Here is a 26,252-nt window from a genome sequence, read left to right as displayed (position 1 = left end):
AAAACACAAGCCGCTCCATACAACACACATTTTGAAAACAAGGTCCTACTGTAAATACTAGTTTGGTGAGCTTTGCGGGTTTAGGTTTCTTTTTTGGTGTGGTTTTTTTTTTTTTTTTTAATATTTCAGACACTGCAAGATCATGTTAAAAATGAAAAACGATGCAGAATATACGTCTAAAAATTAGGAAACTGGTTGTAAAAATAAAATGCTGGAAAAAAATTAAATCAATTTCACTGAAAAGGCTCGATAAAGTGCAAGCAGTAAATGCAAGGATTTACATAATGAAAAGTGAAGTTTAATAAATTTGTACAATCTGTATTGCTGACAATGAGAGACACTCTATAAAAATGTTTTACCTTGACAGCATGCCCTCATATAAAAATATATTCTAATTGCATTGCAGTACAATCAGATCATGACAGAATTGAAAATGAAATGAACACTGGAATGCCACTGCTCCTTTTCAGCAATGTCAAAAATGAAGAAAATATGTAGATTTATACTATTACAGTAAACTCTAATTAACTGGACGAAGTGGACCAGCCAAAACTACACAGTATGGTAACTGCAAATGAAAATGATGCATTGCTACTTACTTGCATTGACTCATTGCCACTTCTTGAGAAGGCATTCAGGAGGTGCTAAATTGCAAACATGGAACTCATTCCTGTGCAAAACGCTCAAGCTTCGAGCTTTCGCTAAAGCAGAGCTCTTCAATTACTGGACACAAGTATGAACCGCAGCAAGTATTTTTACATCAGAAAATATTTTATGTCATTAAATCTGCAGGTATTTGTCCTCTCAAAAGCATCTCCTTCTGCTTACAGGAAGTTGTTTAACTGAAATAACCAGGTCTTCAAAGCGTACCACAACTTAAGATGATTCCATCGAATGAAAATAAAACTGTGTAATATCACCTGTCACCCAATGCAAGAATTTATTTGTAACTGGAGTTTTGTTTTATGAAAAATAAAGCAGACTGCAGAAGTCTTCCCAGCAGAGGGGAGATTTGCAAATCATCTACCCTCCAGAGAGATTCTTTGGTGTTCAGGAATAGCTAGTATAATATCAAGATGAACAAGCAGTAACTATTTTCCTTCATTCACTCCTATTTGTCCTGTAAGGCCCATCAACGAAGTTTTTGCTAGTGGCAGGTATTAAATAAAAGAGAAGGAAACTACCTCCTCATCACCCTTAGAGACCGAAGTCTGATCAAAAGCATCTGATGTTCCTCTTTCAGTGGAGATTTTCCATAGCATATTTGCAGGATTTCCACTTATGAGAAGCACAGGACTATGACAAACTTACGTTCTGGATAGTCACCCAAAGTGTTAAGTTGCTGAAATTCAAAATGAGTATTTTTCTATACAGAATAGCCTTTACTTTTTATCCTCCAGTTTTTGTTAATACAAGGAAAAAAGTTTATTCCTGCACAGCTAGTGCCGAGCCTTTTAACTGCCCAGAAATGGTACAATGTCAGATGCTTAATAAAGCTCTGTGGAAACCCTGGTCACCTATTAAACTGTAAATAATGTCAGTACCAACTTTGATTTTTGATGTTGTCTTTTTTTTTTTTTTAAATCCTCTTACCCATCCCCAGTTCAAATTAAATTACTCCAAATACTCATTGACAAATAACTGACAACACACAATTTAAATAAAAAATATCTTGAGTGAGAAGCAGCTTTGCAACAATATGAACTTTAAATAAAAGCAAATTATTAAAATGAAGCCTGTATAGAATTTTAACTATGAAATTATGAAATAATTTGTTTTTACTTTACTTAGGATTTCTCATTCTTACAAAGAACTGTTGGCCTTAATAATATTTAACTGCTGCTTTCCTGAAGAATAACTACTTTTAGCACTGTAATTAGTGTAACAGAAGACAAAAGTGTTTTTACATAATGAGTAGTTTAAACAAATTTAAGACACTTTTCTGTAGGATCATCATCAAATGATGCTCTTTTCAGTAATTTGTATAAGCTTCTAAACCACATAAAGGATAATGCACATTACATTTTATTCACACTATAAAAAAAGCACAATATACAGGCCATATCCTTTAAAGTGCAACACAACAGAACATTTCTGCAACATTCAGGTTCTTCAAAGACCCACAAAAGTAGGTATTTAATATTTAGGAACAAATCCTGTTCACAGATGTATCAACACTGAATCTAAATTCTGAATGGCTATCAAGCTTGCCCTTGCTGTAACTGCCACGCTAAAAGCAATGCTTATGACCACTAAACGATACTAGCTTATCTTCTTCCATATTACATAGCCTTCATGTCTCATGTCCAAAATGAAAGCTTTTATCCTTTAGTCAGTGAAGAGCATCTGCAGAGCTCTTTATTGAAGACGGTTCTTTGACTATGCTCAGAAAACATCTTTAAAGTATACTTAGTTTCACCATACAGGCTACTGCTTCAGATGTTAAATCTACCAAGAAAAATATGGTAAACGGAATAGAGCAAGCATGTCTCTGAGTTGGCAGCATGTGCTTCGCTATGTTTGGCACTATCTACCAAATGTATTGGTAACACACAGAACAAGCAAGTACCAATTTGCTTTTCACATCATAAATATTTTTGGTTGGATGTTTTGCTAATAATAGTCGAAAACCTCATTTGTTCCTGAGATGAGCATGACAAAACAAAGTGAGCTCCACCTAAAGCTGCCAACGGGACAATCTTCTGCATTTCCAGCCTTGCTACCTGCCTGCTGAGCCAGATTTATCATCTCAGTCCTCCCCAAGGCGCCACTTCTGAGACTCTTCTTGACGCACATCTGGCCTGATCTGGTTTCTCATTCCACCTAGAACATTTGAGGTTGCCTCTGTTGCAACAATGAAAGGTTTCACCACAGTTGGTGGAATTTGGCGGAGGACTCCTCCTACTGCTCCAGTCACTCCTCTGTTTTCATGCTCACGAGCAGCAGTCTCATAGATGGTTTGGGCTGTGTCCGTAATCCCCTTCAAGAAATTAACAGAAATTAGTTACACTGAAAAAGAAAAAGCAAGCTCTCCTAATTTTAAGGGAAACAAACTGCTCAGCATTTATCTTCTTTGTGATTTGTATTATAACTGTGGTACAACTATACCGATACAAATATGAATTAGTTCTTCTAATGAGGCTTAAGACAACACTACTATGAACTTAAGACGTTTTGTGCATAAGGGAAGAAGCTGTGGGGTACTGTGAGCTATTCAAAAATTACAGAATTCACTGATAATTCCCCAGCTGAGACCGAACTTCCTAGACACAGTATCAGGTGCAACTAACAGAAAGTACAATACAAAGAGTACAATAAAAACAGGTCAGCATTCTAATTTTTAATACACTGTCATGGTAAAGAGCGCTTTCACTTGTTTTAAATCCAGCATTATACTTAAACTCCAACAACCTCAGCATTAACAGTAACTGAGGAGTGGAGGGAGGGGTATGAGGGGAAGGATGGATGACACGGGGCAGGCAATCAGATTTACATGCCTCCGAATAACTCTAAACCCTCACAACTGTAGAAGACTGAAGTCCTATTCACGCTTATGTGCCTAACATCTTAGTTTATTTCTGCTTCTCTGATTTTTCCATGCAAGGTTTCTGTTGGTTTAAGATTACTGATGAAGACACTCTTGTTCAAAACTTAAATCCCCTTCTTCATCTGGTCTTAAACTAACATCTTGTATTTTATTTGCCGTCTTAAGAAATAATTCTTGAGTTTGGTTAAGCACAATTACTTTCGCACTCACCTCTTTTACTACACTATATGCTTTGGCTACACCTTCCCGTAGGTCTACTGGCTGATGAGCTAAACGATGGCGAGGGAATCGTTTGATCTTTTTTGCTTCAATAAAAGTAGGCCCTGGTGATACCATATCATACGCAGTTTCTGCAGCTGCCTGAAGATCAGGAGCAAATGCAAAATATGTAAGAAGTCTTACAGCATTCAATCACAAACTTAAACTACTAACAGGGTGACATAATTGAAATAAAAGAATTTTAATTCCACAAACACTATTCATTTACATCAGATTAAGGTTTTGTACAAGAATTTCTGGAATGGGTGCAGCTGTAACTATACATTAAGTTCCATAATGAAAGACCAAATGTAGGTTTTGGTAGGGTTTTTTTTTCCCCCAATTGCCATTCCTTCAAAGGCATCCTCTAATCCGCACAAAATGCTCAAAATAGAAACTGAAACATTTGACCAATGATAAGTTTTTCTTACAAACACACAAGCATACACATAATTCCACTCATGTGGATAATAACACTGGCTTTTTTTTTTTACTATGTATGTTCAAGCTTAGGCAAATCTACAGTTTTTGCAAAATTAGGTGGTAAAAGTGTATTTCCATTATGTATTTTACATTAAGAAACATACATTTATTAACACTTTAATCCAACATTACTCTAGGGTTAAATCCAGAAAGCTTTATAGACTTCGTGTACATCAAACACAATTAGTATTGGTTTGAGGCATTTTTTTTGGTCATTTGGTTTTGTTTCTTGTTGGTTTTTTGTTTGCTTGTTTTTTAAATAAGCACAGATAAGCTGACATTTTTAAAAAGTTAAAAATCTATTACTGGAAAATGCACATATGTGAAGAACTCATCTCTCTCAATATTAGTGATTTTTTAGTGCAGCTTTGTATTTTAGTATTAAACTGTACACTGTAATACATTAAAGACATTCAGAAACATGTAACAGCTTGGGCTTTCAGCAATATTTTAAACACAATTTTTTTAACTTCTGCATTTGATGCCACCTCACAGACTGCTGCAAGCTTTGCCCAGTCTCTGCTTTCCTATTTATACAGCTGCTTTTTTTTAAAAAGACATGCTCCCAAACTGTAATATATAGCATTAAGATATTAGCTTAATATAGAGCACTTACTAGCAACACTTCTCATTTTATCTTTAACTCCAGAAGTAATACGCTATACCTGTATAGTCTGAACCATTCTGTTTGTTAGCTCCAGTGCTGCCATTGCAGTGGAAGTACCAAAAGAAGCTGCTCCTCTTTGAAAGCCTCTTACAATACGGCCATCCTTTCGGTACTGCTCTATTGGTAACCACACCAGGTCTTTCAGACCTTGGACTGAAAAATGAAGACAGAACACCATAATTAGAAAATTCTCTTAGATAAGCAGAATGCCTTGAGAGGAAGTGAAAACAAGTATCAACATTATTTGTGGGGCTTTTTTTTTTTTTTTCTGAGTTTTGTTTATTTAAAAAAACTGCCATGTGTGTCTGAATAGAAATAAGAATTAACTTACCTAACTGCACTAGCGAATGCATAGGCCCTACTCCTCCCAAAATTCCTGGTAGCTGGTTTTTCTTTATATCATTAAGCCATTCACTGATGGCATAGGAGAACAATTTATCCACACCTAATAAACTGAAGTAAATGAAATTATTAATTTTTTAAAAAAATATACAATTCCTAATAAGACAAATGCATTATTCATTGAAATAAACAAAGATGTCATTTAAACAAGAGGAAATCTGTTTTCAAGTGTCATCTTTTGTTGGTGTTGGCTAACCCAAGCACTTCATGTGTATTTGCTTCGTAAAACAGAAGTTCAAGACTGCATAATCACATCCAGTTCAACAGGAAGTAAACATACAACTAAAATTAAGAGTTTAACACCAAGACTAGCACATATATTAAATGCTGTCCTGAAAACAGATGATGTTCTTGAACAATATATATTTGACAAAAACTAGAATCAGGAAATATTTGTAAAGTCAAAAAGTGTCTTGGATTTTAGAAGTGCATCTTATCTTGCTTGCTACATTCAGTTACTCACCATAAACTTGTTCAATTTGCAATACCAACGTTAATCTACAATTCCATAAACTTACCCGTGTCTGTAACAAAGTCTCTTCAGCTTTAATTCTGAGCAGTTTAACTGAGCAAGCCCAATAAGAATCCCAGCTAGTGTCCCCTGTAAGTGAAATATTTTATTATCACATGAGTTTATTCATCCTGTACAATGTGTAGGTGAGAAATAATTTCATCATCTCAACTCTTATTGCAGGTATTTCTGTCTGAACCGATTCTCCCCCAGTCTCCGAAATACTACTTGTTACAGTGTTATGAATTATGTTACATGAAAACTTGCAAAAGATGGAATTTGGCTTAATTGGCTACTCTAAGAAAAACATCTGGATACAAGAGGGCTTCTTCAGAAATATTAGGATATACCAAATTATGTAAACATAGCTCTAGCATTAGTGTGTTCCAGGCATTCTAGAGCTGCTATTTCATGTTTTGATTTATTTGGCAGCAGTGCAAATTCAAGAAGTTGCTGCTTTTACTTGTTTGTATTTTCTTACTAATTTGCCATGACAGAGTACAAATCTGTGCAAAAAGGATTTTTTGAGGTCTGCTCTGTAAACTCAGTATGATAACCAATATATATTTTAAAAAGAACTATGAGCATTTTTTTTAATCTGTATTCAATTCTGCCATTGCCGATGAAGCCCATACATTATACATTACTAGACTGCAAGGGAAGGAAACAAGGAGGGGAAAAAAAAAAAAAAGAGACAATACTTTATTCTTGCATTAATGAGGAAGAAAATAAAATGCACAATTCTCGCATCATCCTTTGAGGGACACCACAGCTGTGTAGAAAGATTTATCAACTCAGTGACTGGCTGGAAATGTGACTTTCAAGTGTCATTCTGAGTTGATCATACCTGGAGGATCCACCCCCTAGCTTTCATATTAAGAATGAAACAAGGTTAAGCTTTACTGAAACTAAGAAAAAAAAAAAAAAAAGTTCTACATTTCTCAAGATCACATTAATAATGAGTAGGGAGCATATATACCCCAACTCATGGACTCGCGGGGCGGGGGGAACAACATCAATTCTTTGTTCTACAGCATCAGCATTATACACAAACCTGATCCATTGATACATGTTTGCCATGGTAATCAAGCCGTATTGGAACTTCTGATGTAAACCGAAATTCTCTAGGATATACAAAGAAAATTTTACAGTGAGAAACATGAAAAGGAAATAAAATTATTCTTCCAAAAAGAAACCCATGGTTTCCCCATCCTCCTTGATTAGGGTGCCATACCCTTTTCTGTAAACCATAAATCCTCTAGTTACCGTCTTAGTACTTCAGAGTAAGTGTACAAAATACAAATGGCAAATTCTGCTTTTCTTGGTTTATTAACATCTAGTCAAGGTTAGCATTTTTAAGAAATTTTAAGTCCTGCAATAGAGCTACTAATCCTGCAGGTGAAGATCTTCCCTCCTTTTTCACAGCATGAATTTCACTTACAGAAAAAAAGTATGGCTAATGATGGTTCTGTGGGCAAAATTTAATAAATTCCAGCTTCAGGGCTAAAAAATTGCATTGGTGAGGCATGTGATGAAATAGAACCACAGCCATTCTCTCATAATTTGGCTCTGCACTGCTTACCAAAGTATACATCTGTTGTTAGAGGCACTTACGATCTGAATACACAAGAAAAAACTTCTGCATAAGCTGAAATTTTTTTAATCACTTCCCAGTCAGGACATTAGCGTTTCTCTTGTGATATATTAATCTCATACCTGTCCCATGATAAGCTTTTCCTTTATAGACTCTTATCTCTGGTTATATTAGATCTAATTTACACCGTTAGACATAAAAGTACAAAGACTACTCTTTGTACTTATTTGTAAAACATCTCATTACTGATTCTGTACATGGCAGTGATTTAATTGATTTTTTTTCTTGTCCACAGCAGTGTGCAAAAGTTAATTAAAAAACCGTTAGTTATCTTCCAGTGATAGAAACAAATATATTTGATTTCCACAATCAGTCAATAAAACAAACAAACAAAAAAACCCCCTGCACCTTATTGTAAGGTCTGAATAGTTTATCACCACACTTTCTGAAAACATTCAGCAGAACAGCTCTATATCACTGAAAATTTTGTAACAAAAGTTTACCTGAAAAATACTGGCTGATCACTGTATGACGTCACTTCTTGTGAGAAATTATAATCATCTCCATTAACCACATCCATAGAATCAATGATACCATTTTCATTTGCTTGCTTGTGTGATGAGAAAGAAATGACTGGACTTGGGTCCTTAAGGCTGCTGACATGCCTGGGCAAACTACACATAACTTCAGCACCAGGAGACTTTTTAACTAAGATAAGAAGTTATACACAGTAAACTGACTTGTATTTTTCACAGTGATTACAAAAAGATTGTGTTTATACAATTACTGTGTCCTTAGTAAGCTCTAATGCTTATTAATAGGAATTACTAGCAGGACAATATTTAGATTCTCTTACTAAGATAATATCTTACAAGAAGCTTAAGTTGAAGTTTATGCATCAGCATAAATCATCCATCTAGTTTTAATGGTAATATTGCATAGTACTTCATTACCTATGCATTTCAGTATGACATCCCAACAGAGATACATAAAGCATAGCTGCTAACAAACTCACAAATATAGTTAATAGACAAAATATGCTTTTCAATATATACTTGTTTTTGCATCAGATGGTGTAATGGATTAGAAGTACTGCTTTAACTGTATACATACATTGTACTGCTTATTTATAATCTTGAACTCTGTTCCCTTCTCTAGCGGTTACACAACTTCAAGCTATTAGACACACATACACTTTTATGCAAGAGGTATTAAATAATCTATTTTGTTTGTCTAATAAAAACTCCTAACATCATATACACAGTGCTCAATTTTTTTCAGAAGTTCTTGTTAAATATGCTCCAATTTTGTTGAAACCTTTTACATAATGGAGATCCCAGGTGTTGAAGACCTTTCTTGGTATTTATAAAATACAAAACTAAAATACCCAAAGTTTCTGTGTTCTAACAAATTAGTTACTAATGTTAGTGACCAAACCCGAACATAAGTTCTTTTACACAGACAAGATTTACATGTGAATTTACTGACATGTACACACATTAAAGCAAAAAGAAGCAGCACTTTCATATTAGATTTTTGAAAAGTATACCTTCAGGATCTGGAGTAACTAAGAGTTCTACTTCTGCGGAGAGGCTAGTGAAAAAATCCTTCAGGAAAAACAAGGCATCCTAATGTCAAAAATAAAACACGATCAGGTTAAAAAAAATACCCAATTCTCTAAAAAAAAGAAAATCTCTACTATTTCAGCTCTTTATTTCTATACAGATATGAATCAAAACACATTTCTTCTGTTTGACCCTTTAACATGTGCAGAAGCCACACAAATATAGGACAGAAAACAGAAAGACCCTCTTGGTCATTGCCCCCTTCTACATATAATACGATTTCATTATCTATCTAGCTGTCTTAGAAGTCTGGGGTTGTTTTCATCATCTCTACTCTCATCTTGGAGACTGTTCCAGAACCCAAGTGTTTTAATGGCTATAAACTTTTCTCTGACTTCCAATAAAACGGTATTCAAGTATAGCTTATATTCATCTCTAATACTGCCAATGTCAGACAAATCATTCCAGATCAGAACTTGCCACTGCTTCATTATAAGTCATTAATATCTCTGCTGTTAATGTCCTGTTAATATCAGATGCATCACACTGATGCCTTGTTCATCCTATAATTAATGGCATCTGGGCTTTCTTTTCCTTTTTTTGTTTCCAGCTGATAAGCAGACAGCTTAAGTAGTAATAACAAGAATTTCTAACATGACTGCATGCAGCCTTGTGCTTCCAAGAAAGCTGTGGTTAATTTTGCGGAAGTTGTAAAGGTAAATTTTGTTTATGGTACAAAAGATAAGACTTTAAAAAGTAATCAAGAGGGAACATATTGCCTCACTAGATGGCAGTATTTCCATGCTATTTTCCCATATGAAATTATTACAAACTATACAGAGTTCAATTTTTCTAACAGTAAAATGAAAACCTCATCTCTCATGTGTGTTGAGGGAAACAGAAGATAGGTATGGAACTCCTAATTGTGCTCCTCAAAAAAACCCACACCTCCCTGCAGATGACAGATTAAGCAAGAAATGCCTCAAAGAGTAATCACTGCACTTTAAATTTGAATGCACAAACATATGTGGCTTCCTTACTGGTGTATAAAAAACCCAACTGTTTCTTGAGTATATGAAAAATACTTTGCACAAAGACTTGCTAAACAAAGTAAAACAATTTCTCCCATTTCTGTTCTTTGTGCTACTGCAATTGATAGCACAACCAAAGCCTTCAGAGTATAGAAGCAGTCCTCAAGTGTAGAGTGCCCTTGACTTAAATGTTGTGAACAGCTTCTGGATTAATGATTAACTTTTTCCAATTAAAAACACCAAAGCCACTTCAAAGTAAGATCGTTCAAGAATAAGTATATGCTTTTTAAAAGCCACTATTTCAAAACATTGGAGATCATCAGAAATCTCAGGAAGTAAACTGGTATTGAGTAAATAGCCAAGTCTATAGATATTCTTAGTTTTTAAATTTAAAAAAAAAAAAAAAGGCTAGTCTCTGTAATAGCTGGAGCAGAAGGCAAGTTCTAACGTGGATATAAACAGAGCAGCAGAGATCCAAAGATATGCATGATTGATCATAAATAAAAAAGGTATCAAGCCAAAAAAACAAACCCATAAAACGTGTATGACAGTTACAAGTAGCTGGTAAAAAAAAAAAAAAACAACCAAAAAAACCCACCAACTATCTTTAAATAAATAGGGTGGGGGGGGGGGGGTTGGGTTTTTTGGGTTTTTTTTTTGTTTTTTGTTTTGTTTTTTTTTTTTTTACATTGGCACAACCAACCTGGTCAATATTGAGGCGAAGTGGCATTAGCGAAACACGTAAACAACATTCCTGTGGGGATCTGCCAGACTCTGGACGGACATGTAATGCTTTAACCGTTAACTGAGAAAAAGCAACAAGAAAATAGAAGTAGTAACATTCACAATTATTAAATCTCAGAACACTAGCTAGGAAAAACCATTTACTGTAAAACATCTCTACTAATCTGATTCCACTTACCAATTATAAAGCTAATCTTGAATAAACAACTTAATTATGGATGTTACAAAAAAGAAAATTAAAATAAGAAACCCCCAAAAACCAAATGCATAAATCCTTTATAGAACCAGAAAGACTACTGTATATCATAAAACTATAACTCTGCATGTGTAGTGAAAAGTCTAATCATACTCATACAAGCAGATGTTTGTTCAAACCCCAAATCTGAAAGCTACCAAAGTAGTACTGCCCATCTACTTTTTTTAAACTGACAGAATCTCAAAAACATTAATACCTGACATACTAATATTTAATATCAACAAGGAGTCAAGCAAATAACTATCAACACGTTATACTACTTCAGTGTTCCATGACTTCATGGTCCTTCTTCTGCAAGATTAAGAAATGTATACAATCCCCAAAATGATAGTCCAACCACTATAATTACAATTAATTAATATATTCCATCACTGTACCATGTTTGAATGTGCTTTTCTGGGCATCTCCTTACTGCAGTAGAGATAGAGAAATTTATTCATCTGTGATGTAGCTAAGCGATCTCTAATCTCCAGGTCTTGAACAATAAAAACCTGCCGTGACACTGGCTGCTCCAACAGACTGGATTCACCTTCTGCACCACCTGGAGGATATACCTCATGCTGGAATTTCACCTTTTAAAAAGAAAAGAAAATCAGCATAATCAGCTTCACTGAAAAACGACCTTTAACAATAGAGTATTACTTTTAAAAAAAAAACCACCACCACACATAAGAGCTTTAAAAGCTGTCTACTTTACATTTACAGGAATAATATTAGGATTTCTGAGAACTATTCAGATTTTTACATGTCTAGCAGTAGAAATCTTCCGATTCCTAGTTGTGTACATGTTTGTATTTTAGGATGCAAAACACCGAGCCAAAACGAAGAGTCAGTGTAAGACAAAGAACAAGTTTTGCTTTTTGTTTTAATATCGACTCTGCTTTTTCCTCTCAATCTTGACATCTTTCTTACATCATGTTGAAGCCTGTACTGGGCAATCTTTCAATTCTTGAATCCTGCACTGTCTACGCTTAGGAAAGTAACGTTTCTTCCCCACCAACAGAATTCTCAAGTAGCTTCTTCCAATCTCAGTTTCCTTTTTCTTTACTCACTTTAGTCCATATAAATTCTTATCCAATACCTTTCCTAAATTCTAAAGAATTCTGAAATCTCTCCTTTTCCTCATCTCTTGATGTAGCTCTCATTTTCAGTCAAAGACCTGTGGCTACCTACAAATCATTCCCTGTCTCAGTAACCCCCACAGCACCCTTGCCTGCAATGTAATGAAGCAGAGCACACATAGCAAGCAGAACAGTGGCCTCTACTGGCCAGATAAATACATCTCAGTAAGTGCCCTGTATTCAAGATAGATGTGATAAGGAACATTTCAAGTGTTGAAGAGAAAAATAGATGTTTATCATAAACTCTGCTTAGAAACTTTAAGGAGAAGAGTGTCAAAAACGTAAGTTCTTGTTTAAACATTATTAAGCCTTGTACCAAGTTAGGGGTACAAGTAGGGGGGGAAAAAAAAAAAAGACACTATGCCTCAGTACAAACACCAACTCATTAAATAACTGCAAATTAAGAGAGATTGCTATATTTCTGCATATGAAGTTTTCCACGTGGAATATCAAATGCTTCTTTTTTTCCCTCTTTTTTTATTGCCATGTCATGTTTTTTCTAGAAAAGGCTAAAATAAGTATCAAACATTCCTGGCAAGTTTCAAATGCTAATGGGATGAATTTTAAGCTTTAGAAACTCATGTAGACTACAAAAGGCATTTAGTTTTATGTAGTACCTTTCACGTTTATGGCAATGTTTGAGAAAACCTTATTTTAAAAAGGTTTTGTTATTGATCCATTTAACATGAAATTTGCTTAACTCCTTGCCAATATTCTTCACAGCACCAGAATCAAGCATCTAGTTTATATGTTAGAGCTAAGTGCAGGCTTAAAAATAACAGTAACATTCTTATATCTGAAGGGTGCTAAATATGTTAGGGGAAATACAGGAATGATACTGTGATATAGCTGGATGTTATTTAATATCCAGTTATCAACTGATACACTGAGTGTCTCAACAGATCTACACCCTGGTTATTTTGCTAGAACTTTTGATTTCATAATGGGTGTTATCAATTCAGAGTAGAACTAAAGACAGAAAAACAGAACATCAGTTGTAAAACGTGGTTATAATAAACAAAAACTTAAAGAATATTATAATAAATATCCTTCATCTTTAGAAACATGTCTATTCAGCAAATAAATAATACTGTGCTAGAAGAACAAATACATTTTTTGTTAAACAAATTCTAAATTCATCACCTGCAAGTGATTGCTTAGATGTAGATACGAATGGAAGAAATCCTACTGAATTCTAATGGAAAGCTGTTATCAAACAGATATAACACGTAAAGATATTCACAAAGAGACAGTCACAGCTGTTTTTGTCATTCACCTTGCTTAACTGTATTTCCATGAGGAAGTCTGGGTTTCTTCCTCTTCCCCCACATGCTGTACCCCGGCCATGCCTCGTTGGTGTATGAGAAGGAGAGCTATGGGGACTTCTGGGGAAGTAAAAAAGAAAAATACACTTTTGCAGATTAAACTTAAATCTACCTCACTGTTAATCTGACTCTAAAAGCATTTATGTTTCACCGGATATAACTTATTTGTTTTTTAATGGTTACAAGAGAAAAATACTAGAAAATACCAACACAACTGGAAGTTGTGTTACTGTTAACCAAATAAATACTTTCTTTTTATTGTTAAAGTAATGCATACTTAAGCAGAATGCTAGGTGTATGCTTCCCATCAAATTAACATCCATAAAATATTTCCTTAATTTTGGCTGCAATAATATTAATTACTCTTTATTTTACACGACATCCTGAAAACCAGACTTCAGCTACCATAGCGATAGTCTCTCATGCTCCTTAAGCCCCAATCTATTCAGGAAAATTTAACTTCTAATATAATGCTTAAAAGCAAACCCATTCCTCCATCCCCAAAAAAACACCAAAACCAAACCCGGCTTGTCCAGGTTAAGACACGGGAAAAATACACTCTGGTGTGTGGAGCTAAACTGAAGACGACTCTAGATGATCTATAAAGATCCCTTCCAAGCCAAACCATTCTATAATTGATTCCTTGTGAGGAGGGAGCAAAGAAGTAAGCAAGGGAGAGTTGAGATTGAATAGTGAGCTTAACCTCTAATCAAAGGAAAAGTAAATAAATATTTTTAAAATGTTCTAATCTACAGAATTATATCAAATGCTTACATGAAACTTTTAGCTGGAGATGTTGGTGGTGCATTCCCAAAATCCCTTCCGCCATAAAGATGCCAAATAAGAGAGATTTCCTTTACAACATAGCGTACCAGAGGAACAGGAAAATGAAGTGGAGCTTTGCTTGTATCTGTTTTTTTAATAGGTTGGCTGAAATGATTTTCTTTTATGATAATTGCATCATCAACCATTATTTTTATTACTGGCTCTTCCTCTTTTTCCTAAAAAAAGAAAAAATTTAAAAAGTATATAGCATTGAGAAGGTGAAATCTCCTTCCTTTTTTGAGATGTCTATAAAAAAAAGAAAATATTCTGTACTGTCTTCTAAAGCTTATACAACACAGGCTTGGTTTAGGAATGATTCTTATAAAGTAACTTAAACACAAAAGCACATAAAAATAAACTAGAAGCTGAGAAGCAGTTAAAAAAAAATCCTCCTCCAAACTGTAAACAAAACCAAAAGAAAACAAGAACTGAAAACAAACAAAAAACCATGGAAGAGCCCAGGCTACCATATTAGCACTTTTGGAAACAAACAAGCTCAAAGGTAACTGGGCAAATACAGCTTCTAATCAGGGACTCAGAACTGTCTATTCTGTCTATTAAGAAGAATACAACCAGAGATACTATGAAAAACATGAACACAGGCTGTTTTCAAAGATTTTTGAGTATAGTTTCTTAAATCTTTTAATGCAGTGGACAGACAGTGGTGTAAAGTGACACACAAGCTTTTCTCTGATGTTTGGCAAGGATCTTAGGCCCATAAAAGCATTGAAAGCTTAGACTATGAGAGAAATGAATACAAGATTAGATGTGCGAAGCTGCTATTTTGCTAAATACTGTATTTTGCTTAAAACTTTTTTTTCTAGCTATACCATTATTGTAAGTCAAAATGGCAATGATAAGCCATGACTAAAAGGTAGGAAAACTGCCAATATAGTTTAAATGTAATATTCAGATCAGAGAACAACTACATACTGCTGAGATATAGCAAAATCATATATATTCGAAAACACTTGCATTGATTCCTAACAGTAACAATGCTTTAAGTCCTTTCAAACAGAAAGATTATTTTTCTGCTACTCTGCCCACTAAGAAAAATATCACTAAGCAATCACAAAAAGCTATGAAGTCTAATTTGTCCAGGTCTTACATAGGCTTTTCTCTAATTCAGTTATATATGGATTTTTTCAGTAATTCTCAAAGCTTCTTACAGCAACAGCAGCTTTAGGTGCAAAAAGAATGCAGAAATCGTCACTTTCCACAGGAACATCTCCCATGGCCTCATTTATCAGGTGATGAGTGAATGAAGCATAAGTGGGACTTGGCTCTTGTGAGACATTTCCACTTTCGTCTGGAAACAGGAAAAGATCTGAGCAAGATGGCTCCTGACTTTGAGATCTGTCATCCAAAACTCCTGGGAGTTGAAGAAGGGTGAAGAAAAAAACGTGTTTCAGTGGGGAAAAAAAATAAATCTTTACAAAATACATAAATATGAACAAAATAACACAACAGTTAACTAAAATTTGTTACTTCAATTACATCAAGGGAATTTGTTTATTATATCTTGAATCAATTCTTACTATAAATAAAATACAATTTTCAAAAATTAATCTACTGTACAATTGAAAGTGATTACAATATAATCATAACTAGTTACTAGTAGAGATGAACTGACAGAATATAGAATAACTATTTGTAAAAATTCCCACATACACAAAAAAACCCCAACATTTTTGTGTCCAAGTTTCTCATTGTGGTAGTAAGACCACAGCATCAATAACTTTCAGTAGTTCACTGACTGCTCCCCTTCCACCATTAAAAAGAGGACAAGACACCATGGAAATAGTGAAATTCTCTATTTGCAGTACAAAATCCTTAGCCAATTTAAACCTGGACTTAAATCTAGCCATGATGCAGAAGTCATAATCCTGTGATAAAATCAATTATCTTGTTCTATCTGCTAATCGAAAGATTTCCTCATAGCTAAAAGCTCTTTCTGCGACTCAGAACTGTATCATCCTTCTGGACTGCCTTCATACACAGAACAGAGATCTTTGATTCCTTCACACTGCAGTATGCCATATAAACTTACACCCATACTTAGACTCCTAGAGAATTTGGAGTCTTGACAGAGTCTCACAAAGTCAGATTCCGTCCTTGCTGTTTTCATTACCTCAGTAATGTGTATTTGACTAGAATCTTTAATTACTTTTGCATTACTGTTATTAAAAGCAAGAATCTGTTCGACAGTTTGAAGACTTCAGGCGTCAAAGGTATGCACCCATTCTTGTTGCAGCATCTCTACATACACAAAACTTTCAATTCCACTTTCCGTCCAGAAAAGTGGTACTTTATGTGCTTTTATGCCTCCAGAGGATTCTTACCATTAGACTCTGGCTTCATAGTGGAAGCAGTCTGCTGAGTCTCAATTTCCTCCATTGCATCACTCATCAAATCCCGTAAAATCTGTTGCTCCGATTCAGCGAGTACTGGTCCATGGGAAGATGGTTGGCTAAAGGTCTCTACCTGTAGGACAGGAACTATACACAGTTACATCTTAAAGACAACTGCAATATCATGCTGAGTAAGTTTTTGCTAGAACGGCTTGATACACATCTCAAACTGTAGAAGTAACACCTTAACTGTATAAATAATCACGTGAACTGAACTCTAAGCTAGACGATTCGTAAAGTAGGTTAGAACATTATGGTTCAGGGTATTTAGATCAGAGTATTTGGACAGCTTGTATATGTCCTGGAATTTCCTTCTTTAGATAAGAATAAAGTACAATAGGTAAACAGCACAAAATATTTTAAAATATTAAGTAGTGACCGAAGCAGAAAAAAAAGGCACCATTTTACTCTCAAACATATTTTAAGTTAGATGCACTCTGTTAATTTCTTTGCAGGAAATCTCATATTCTTTGGAAATAGAATGGGAATATCAAAATTAAAACATATTACCAGGAAGCGTAAAGTTAAGTTGATACTATTTTGCCATTTTATACCTTCATTTTGGGCTTGCTTACTCCACGTTTAATCTCTGTCTTAGCAGGTGGATGTAAATCACCATAACTTGCAATGTATTGTATAAGATTCATTAGTGCAGCACATGAATCAGAGCAGGTGCGAATATGGATTACATCACTGGAACAGTGCAGCTCAAAACGTGGTTTAGTCTAGACAGCAACAGTAAAAAGATAAGAATACATTGCAAATCAACCTAAGGTTCCATAAAAATAGCATCTATACACAGTTATTTTTAAATTAATTTACTTAACTAGTCAAAAAAGGACTTCAAAAATAGTATGTAAACTGAAAAGCCTTCCTTGATTCTAAGCATAATAAAGTAATTTTCAAATCACTATCTGTCATGGAGATTTTACTTTTTTTTTTTTTTTTAATTAAATACTTACTCTTTCCCCATCAGAATCAGATTTTACTGCTGTAATGGTCAGTTCCAGCAGTCCCATATCCATAACACGAACATAATCTGAAAGACAATGAGTAATTAAAAAAAACGATTAAGACTTAATAACAAACACCATCCTTACTATGTTTTTTTAGTTATTAAACCATTGGAAATAGCACGAGCATAAACAAAAAAGATTCCTTTTAAAACCTTTTTATGTCTGCATTTCCTTCTTTTATGAGGATTACTCTCACAGAGTTCAAGTTTCAGCTACTCAAACCAAGAACTCAAATCTTTTCAATCCAATATATCACTCCCACTGCCACCATCTGTGTGCAGTGTAATCTTTTAAGATATTTATCCTCATCCCATCTGTGTGAGTTAGAGAAATAGAGGCACACAGAAGTTAGGTGACTAAGCATCCTAGCAGTTTTTTAGTTAAAGTGAGAAAGAGAACATTTTCACATTGTACTAATTTTTCAGTACCATGAATAACTTCCCCTCTTTCTTGTTTAAAGAGGCATATCTTTACTCTGTCCTTCACTAGAGATCTCTTACCTAAGCTAAACACACGCATTTGTGAGCAAGGGGTTTCATTATTTCTCCAGTTCGTTTGTTAAATATTGATTCAAGTTCCTCAGCCCTAAAAGGTTGTTACTGTATGAATGACAGCAAACCAGCTGGTATCATTCTTTTCGGAATCTAGAACCCTGTGCCATATAACACCTTTCAAGTTCAACTATTTAGAAATATATATCTATGAAAATTTCTATTTTATGAGAAAAAAGATCTTTTCTATGCCAACTCCAGATTTTTAAATATATGCTTTTTTCAAATACCCATTATGGAAACGTAACAAGAAAATTAAGGACTTGCAAGTTGCTGTTCTCTGACATATCTCTGCATCCACAAATCCAAACTAGAGCACTCAGATTTTCATCAACACTGCATTATTTATTCATATTCAACTTGCTGCTCCTTATGTCCTCAGATGACTTCTTCAATAACCTTTATATATGCTGCATATGCCTGTAATTTTGTTTCTTTAGGCTCTGCAATTCATTAGTCACATCTAAAACACCCTTACCTCTATGGAGGTTCACCGTAACAGTGTTGCACTTGTCAGACAGATGCAAAGCAGCTTCATCTAAAATTATCCTAAAAGATAAAAAAAAAAAAGAAATAAAATGCTAGAGAAATGCTGTGCCATTAACAGACAAAAAGAAATTAATATAGAAAAAAATATTTTAAAACCCAAATATATCTAGCATATCTTAAATCCAAACTCTTCACTTCAACCTTTCATCACTTCCAAATCCATTGGTAATTAGCCACTGCAAGATATTTTTGCCATCGCTAATTATATTTTATTTGCATTTCAATGTATATATTTGATCCTTCCTAGAATGAAAAGTAATGCTTTTGGCATACAGAATTAACATTTCTTATTTCCTTTTTTGCCTTTTTTTCTTTTTAATAAAGTAACAGACACATTTGTTTCAAAGTTCATTTATAAGGTTTTATCAATAGAAACAAGCAACTTGGCAGATGTTTCACGCCAGAACAGGCGTAACAGAATAAATATTCAACTAAAGTTGCAAGAAAAGTTATTAAAAAGTTTCAGAGATGTTCAGTAATCACTAAGTATTTCCTTAATTAATATACTGTCTCCAAATAACAAATCTTTAAGAAATCTTAAGGTGCTACTAATTAACAAAATAGACACATTTTCATTTCAGGACATCTTTCAACTATATTAAAAATTGCAGAATTCCTAGTTGTCAAAGAAAGCAATCCAACTAAAAAAACCCAAAAATCTATTTAACTTAATAAAACAGAAGGATTACACATGAGCAAAGTATATTTCAAGAGATGCAAACCACTGAACATTTACACAACACAAATGCTTCCTAGGTCAAAAAAGCAGGCAGGCATTACAAGTTTTACAGGAGCTTTCCTGTTTCACAATCACTTAAGTTATACCTGAGTGTAGAAGAGGATTTATCTACTGCAACACTGCTGGAAATGCTGAAAGTTTCAACAGTAAGTAGAGATCTGACTGGCAAAAACAAGGGCCTAACAACAAATAGGAAACAAAAATAAATTAATACTCTGGTACCTATTTAGTATAGGTTACCTAACTAGATCTTCCCAGACCTAGGCAAGTGTTTATCCTACTTTAAATTGCTTACAGTTTAAGGGATTTCTGTTAAGTACTTTTTCCAAACAAGCCTAAATATATATTCTTTACAATATGCAAACTCAAACATTCCTAAAGAATAAATATATAGCTGCAGTGCCACCAAGTGACATATACTTGCATTTTATTTACCTGTAATCAAGAGCACAACTCCACAGATGTACATGAAAAGTTGTAATTGTAGCTGGAGGATTATATCCCAGAACAGGCTCATCAGAAATATTCAAAAAACATAAAATCTAAAAGTCACAAACATATTATTATAAGAACTTAATATCTGTTAAATTAACAATTATGCATGAGAAAAGAGAAAATCTGTAACAGGTATGACAATAAAATGTTTGATTAGTAGAAGGAAAAGCGAGTGAACAATCTCAGATATTTAAAGGCACTTACCCAGTATCTGAATATAGAAAAGCACGGAATGTAAACAGGGCAAAAAATACAACATCAAGACACCTAAGTGGCTACTTGTACAAGGCCTCACAATCCATTTTTAAAGCATTTCCCAAATACAGTCTCATTCATCTTTCTCTGCAGTTATTATTATAGCATTAGTATTTTCTTTGTTCTCTTTTTCTGAAAAGCCAACTTCTCTTGTAATACTGTACATTGTTAAAGTTGCTTTCACGTTATCTTTCTTCTTGGGGGGAGGGGGGGTGTGGTGGGCAGGAAATATGCTCAGAATCAGAAATATGTGCACAAGCATTGTATACACTGCTTTTTCATGTATTACTGCATAAAATAAACTCCTATCCTCCTCTAAGATCTGTCACAGTTCTCTCTCAAATCCGTTATGGTGTAAAAGTTCTTAAATTATTCCAAGCCTGGGGCATACTAACAGTGCTAGCTTTTTAATCGTTTCTCTACTTATGTCTTTGGCCAATTTTTTATTTCCGCCCTCTCCCTCCAAAAAAGATTCCCAAGTGCATTACAGGCAATGTTAATTGAGCAAAAATTCACAAAGCAAATAAGCGACACGGTGTAAAGCAGGCTACATGAACACATAGGAATACCACGCTGAGAAGAAAGTAATGACACAGCGGAGTCCAAAGCACTAAGTTCAGGTCCATGCAGTTATACAATAAAAATGCATGTAAAAAATAAGCATACCATACATACTGGAAGATAAGCAGGATAAACCTGAGTGTCAGGACTTACTATCTGTAATCCAGTTTGGAGTCAGTACATGCAGCTATACTGCTACTGTGCTAATGGCATGTCCTAGCTCATGCATGTTTACACAAAGCTTCTGGATCAAGGGTCTCTAGCCCTGTCTGCTATGCTATACCTCTGCATCCGCACATACCAGTACAACCCTTCTAATTCAGAAGTTTGCATTATAACCTTTTATGTAAACTGCTGCTTACTACTTCCCCAAAGTCTTATTCTCCATTACTGCTACACAAATGATGTAAAAAGGAAACAGACAAGGAAGAAAACAGGACTTGAGGAATGAAGTGAGCAGAAGGGAAAAAATACAGAAACACTTTCAGCGCTGCAAGTAGCATGTTTGTTTTGAGGGTGGTTTTACACGTCAAGGATTATCTAAGTACTTGGATAGCACTGGACTACTGAGATTTTCCATCTGAACTTTTTTAAAAAACAAAACCAAAGCCATAAAAATGAAAAAAAGACCCCAAAAAACCCAGAACCTCCCTGGTATGTTGTGGGCAGAGATTTAGATGAGAGGAACTGTAGAAAATGAATACACAAGTAAGAATTTAAGACCAAGAGTACAGTCTGCCAATGGTCTCAAAGAGAGACAAGAAAGAAAGTAAAGAATAACACTTTCAAGAGCAGAGTAAGATAATAAGGGACAACCTAACACAAAGATTTTCCATCGAGGTTTAGTTTGATACTTAAAGCAGCTGTTAAAGCAATGAGACTGAAATTGAAGATGTAGTTGAGAAAACTGTAGCAACCTGACCTGTTCATGCCAGCTTAAACCTGAAGGAAGCACTCTATGCTGAAGTGTGGCTCCTCTTAGTCCAACAGCAACTAGAAATTCCTGCACAAGAAAGTCATACAAGTTAGTTTACACGTACTTTATGTAAACTATTTGACATCTAGATTATGAAACACAGTCATCCTTCTGCTCCCAGAATCTCCAAGTGTCTAGAAATAAAGGACTGGGCCAGGATTAAACATTCAAAAAACCTTGCTTCCTAACACAGAAACCCTGGCTAATATAGTCTAATACTTTTTGCAACAGGCTAGTTTAGAAATTACAATGTGTTGGTGGTGGTAGGAAGGCAGGCTACCTTTTCATTCATTCTGGGATTCACCAGGAATTACCATGAGTATCAACCCAATGTAGTTCTTTCTTATGCTGTTCAAATCTGTCAATTGAGCACCCATGACATTGTGCTGGTCTGCAGATTCCTTCTTCTCTGGATAACTCTACCAAGCTGTTTGTCACCACTATGCCAGCTAAGAGGTCATCTTTTAGCCACGCTAATAAATGCTACTGTCAAAGCCAAACATACCACTCATTTACCAGTGCCATTCCAAACAGGTAAGCAAAGGCTGTCTATTAGATCACACTGCTAATAAGCTGAGCAGAAAGCTTTTAACTCTGTATTTGTGCTGGCCTGGTTTGGTGCCAGATTAAAACTCAACCAAAGGAAAACATGAAAAAGGTCAACTGTCCGAGAAAAGCATTCAGTAAAGAAAAATAGTGTGATCAGCAAAGTGAAGCCCTGGAAGAACTAGTAAATTATGCTGATAGTTAAATTTTACAATCCACCCAAAAGATTCTAACAGAAAATTATAGTTTGAGGATGAATGGCTCAGAATTATATGGCTTCTTCATCTATAGCCCTTGTAACCCCACAACTAGATGCTTCCATATAAACTGAGATAACTCAAATAATTTATATAAGCACAAATTTGAAAACACAAACCTTTGTATTGCTCTCTATTTTATCTGATTGGATTTTGACTGCAACAGTCAACATACTTGGACAATCCACTCCTACACCATCTGAAGCAGTCCTACTAAGACCGTCATCTTCAGAAAAACAAATAGTAGGTTCTAACCAATGGGGACGTATTGTGCTGGGCAGTCGTACTTCAGAGGAAGGGACAACCCCATCTACCATACCTGCAAAGAGATTTTAGAATGAGTTACCTCATGCTTCAAAGCTGTTACTGATGAAGAGGAATCAAGGAAAATCCTTTTTACGCTTAATGCCTTTAAAATTATTTTAATTACCAAAGTTAATCATGCACACTGACCACCAAAAATTGTGAAGGGGAGGTTACAGGTGATCCAATATTTAAAAACATGGTTCTAGCCAAAATCTTCAGTGTTACTACAGGATTTCATTTTTTATTTGCCCAACAAAATGGCAAACTTGAAATAAAGGACAGAAATCTCCCATGGCTTACATAGAGGGAGAAGAGTATGTCTCCCCTTTTCATTTTATGAGATGGTGCCAAGTTAACCTCTAAAGACACAATAATTAAGCCTTGTACTTAAAATCCATTAACTTGACTACCACTGATTCAGAGACATTTGAGAGGAAAACCTTAAAAGGTTTAACTACATAGGGGTTACCAGCCATACAAACTACATAAAATTCTTCACCTGCTGACTACAATTAGCTACCCAGGAAAGATACAGCAGCCACCGGTAACCTGTACCTTTTAAATTAAGTAACGAATAACATGTAGGAAGTGTGTACTTTCATTATAAAGAACAGACTGTACAGTTAATTTGCCAGAGGACCACAATATCTTTAAAGACCAGCAGTTGCCAAGGGAAGTTTGAGCTAAACTGTAACTATGTAAATACAGTTATCATGAAGCTGTATTACTGTAGGATTTAGGAGCATTAGTCATGAACTGAATCTGTCATGCCAAATGATACGCTATCGGCGCAGGGGCGGGGGGGGCGGAAGGACAGCATTTCTCCTAAAAAACTTCAAGTTTATCTCATTTCAAATTTAGTCCCAAAGCCACCTCAATCCCACCCCTACCTTGATGATACAAATTGAGGCTGCTAGAATGGAGACAAACATAGTGTCTGTCCTCAAAGCCTTCATATTTAGTCACGCTGAAAAGTGAACCACTGTTGAACTCTAGCCAGAATTCGCCGTATTTTCCTTCCAGTGTATTTCCATCATCCTGCTGAAGGAAGAATAGAAACGAAAAAAATGATTGCTTGCTGAGTTTGCTGCAGTTAGACAGTCTAAACTAACATTACACTTGCTATCAATACATATTTTCCTGCTTGCATTTAGTTATTCTCAGGTAAAGCAAAGTAAACAGAATCGTTAAAATATTGTGTTGTATTATTGTCTAGTTATAATACAATAGTATGAAGATTACAGAATTACTGTTATAAACACTTGTTCCTTCCAAAAAACAGTACATACAGCATGAAGGGGATCCCATGGTCAAAAAAAAAAAAAACAAACAACTTTTTCCAGCCCCAATGCCTCACCTTTACATCTGTGAATATTGACACTAATCCATGTGTCACATTTAGCAGAACAGACAGAAAGCTTTGTGAGTTCTTATTCTGAGAGTCAAGCTTTTTCCTTCTGCGTGAACGATAATTTGGATCCACAGTGGAATAATACTGTAGTGTTTCTTCCTCAGATCCACTCTCGTCATCTAATAGATAAAATGAAAAATAACTAACTCTCTAGTTAGTACACATATTATGCCAATAACTCATTGTTTTTCTATCGGTAATGCAATTCAATTTCACACTTATTTTACTTAATTAAACAATAATCTACGTTTTCTCTTCTTGGTTTACGTAAATCCTTTCTTATAAGTTTGCAAATTCTTTCCCTATCAGCTTCATCACTTCAGCCACTTATGCTTTTGAATCATTATAGCTCTAGATGATTTATTAAGTGTATTACCATAATGAACTGCAGATTTAAATTGACTAAAGCTGTCTTTACTGAAAGTGTTGATGAGCTGGCTGGCCACAGATAGTCCAACACCGTAAGAAAGGTTTTCAAAAGTTTCTACAGGAGATGGAGCTGTGGGTTCCCACAACAATAAATCATTGCTGATCCTAGGAAGAAATACATTATCATTATATAAAATATATGACCATATTCCCACTTAATATAAGGTCAGTCAAGCAATATTTCCTTTACTGACTTCATATAACAGATTTCTGATTTCATAAACAAGGAAGAGAAAAAAGTTTAAGAGCACAAGAAAGAATAATGTATTCATGTGTAAAAGCAATAAATAATGAAAGTAACTTTTCTTCTGTAATTATGGTACGCACATATCAAAGTCTAACATTTCACAGTGACACAAAAGCCTCTATTAGTAGGTCTATATTAGCTCAGTAGGTTGGGGGGGACGTGACAAAACCCTATTTTGATGACATCAATTTTCAAGCAAAGTTGGAGGAAACATTAGTTCTTTTGATTTCAAGTGAGTCTATGTCTGTCGGGGTAAAGATATATGTGACATTCAGTACAGAAGTACACCAACAGAATATTCTATGAAAGGTTCAGCTTCGCCGCTTCAGAAGTGAAAAAATCCTTTGAAAGTAAAGTAATGCCTATCAGAGGCTAAAACAGATCAGCATCTCTCTCTATGTAGCTAATGTGTAGCATAATACCTATTTTTTAGTTGATTTAATTTAGTTGTATTTCTTTGTTTTTCAGAGAGAAAACTAAGGGAAATAAATGCTGAACACCTATCTGTAAGTTGGGTTCACTTTCTCTACATTTCTCTACGTAGAACTGGGTTGTTAGGGTTTTTTGTCCCACCTGCCTTGTGGGCTCTCCATTTTTAGATGGAGAATCACTGAATGAAAAGGAAAGAATAAAACTGAATGCAACAGTTTTTGAAGTACAATGATCTATTTATAAAGGACAATCCAGAAAGATTAGAGCAAAATGAAACACTGTGAACAGAGATCTGAACAAAGTATTCACTGAAAGCAAGAGACTCTTTAACTTTACCTTTACCTTTGGTTCACAAAACCTGCCAAATGCTTTTTAGCACCTGGCTGCTATGGCACTGATCAGATATATGACAGAGTGGAGTCTCTGATGTTAACTTGGAAGAATATTCATATAGCATTTTATATTCTTAGAAAAACTATACAAATTAATTCCTTCTATAGCTGCTCATTCAATTGCTTTTATCAACAATGAATACAGAACTAAAAGTACAGGTCATGATAACCAAGCAAAACAATTATCATACTTGCCTATTGTAAAGTCTTTCATAAAAGCTTTTGTTTGGTAATGTTAAGTGAATGTTTGGTAACATGAGTTCCAGTACATAATGAGAATTGCTAATTGTTTTATCCTGAAACTCAGTCATTTCAACTACATCTCCTGGCATCACCATCTGAAAGAAAAA

The 26,252-nt window shown here is 34.9% G+C and overlaps 1 protein-coding gene across 1 annotated transcript in view; it reads right to left on the bottom strand.

The window, feature by feature from the left end:
* Positions 1-269: 269 nt before the first annotated feature.
* Positions 270-26,252, bottom strand: part of ATG2B (autophagy related 2B) — a 47,455-nt gene continuing 21,472 nt past the window's right edge. The window contains exons 18-42 of the mRNA XM_059819168.1: positions 26,098-26,240; positions 24,779-24,936; positions 24,349-24,521; positions 23,882-24,032; positions 22,805-23,004; positions 21,829-21,909; positions 20,031-20,137; positions 19,682-19,774; positions 18,786-18,856; positions 17,703-17,779; positions 17,295-17,465; positions 16,672-16,813; positions 15,499-15,701; positions 14,279-14,505; positions 13,456-13,564; positions 11,436-11,630; positions 10,762-10,863; positions 9,012-9,090; positions 7,966-8,170; positions 6,923-6,992; positions 5,876-5,958; positions 5,287-5,408; positions 4,954-5,108; positions 3,758-3,907; positions 270-2,980 (exon numbers count right to left, since the gene is read on the bottom strand). Of these exons, the coding sequence (XP_059675151.1) occupies positions 2,750-2,980; positions 3,758-3,907; positions 4,954-5,108; positions 5,287-5,408; positions 5,876-5,958; positions 6,923-6,992; positions 7,966-8,170; positions 9,012-9,090; positions 10,762-10,863; positions 11,436-11,630; positions 13,456-13,564; positions 14,279-14,505; positions 15,499-15,701; positions 16,672-16,813; positions 17,295-17,465; positions 17,703-17,779; positions 18,786-18,856; positions 19,682-19,774; positions 20,031-20,137; positions 21,829-21,909; positions 22,805-23,004; positions 23,882-24,032; positions 24,349-24,521; positions 24,779-24,936; positions 26,098-26,240 (3,498 nt within the window). The 3' untranslated portion in view covers positions 270-2,749. The remainder of the gene's footprint in view (positions 2,981-3,757; positions 3,908-4,953; positions 5,109-5,286; positions 5,409-5,875; positions 5,959-6,922; positions 6,993-7,965; positions 8,171-9,011; positions 9,091-10,761; positions 10,864-11,435; positions 11,631-13,455; positions 13,565-14,278; positions 14,506-15,498; positions 15,702-16,671; positions 16,814-17,294; positions 17,466-17,702; positions 17,780-18,785; positions 18,857-19,681; positions 19,775-20,030; positions 20,138-21,828; positions 21,910-22,804; positions 23,005-23,881; positions 24,033-24,348; positions 24,522-24,778; positions 24,937-26,097; positions 26,241-26,252) is intronic.

The sequence above is a fragment of the Gavia stellata genome, chromosome 7, assembly GCF_030936135.1.
Source record: "Gavia stellata isolate bGavSte3 chromosome 7, bGavSte3.hap2, whole genome shotgun sequence".
NCBI classification, from domain to species: Eukaryota; Metazoa; Chordata; class Aves; order Gaviiformes; family Gaviidae; genus Gavia; species Gavia stellata.
The sequence above is the reverse complement of the archived record's forward strand: the minus strand, read 5'-3'. Positions and strand labels throughout refer to the sequence as shown.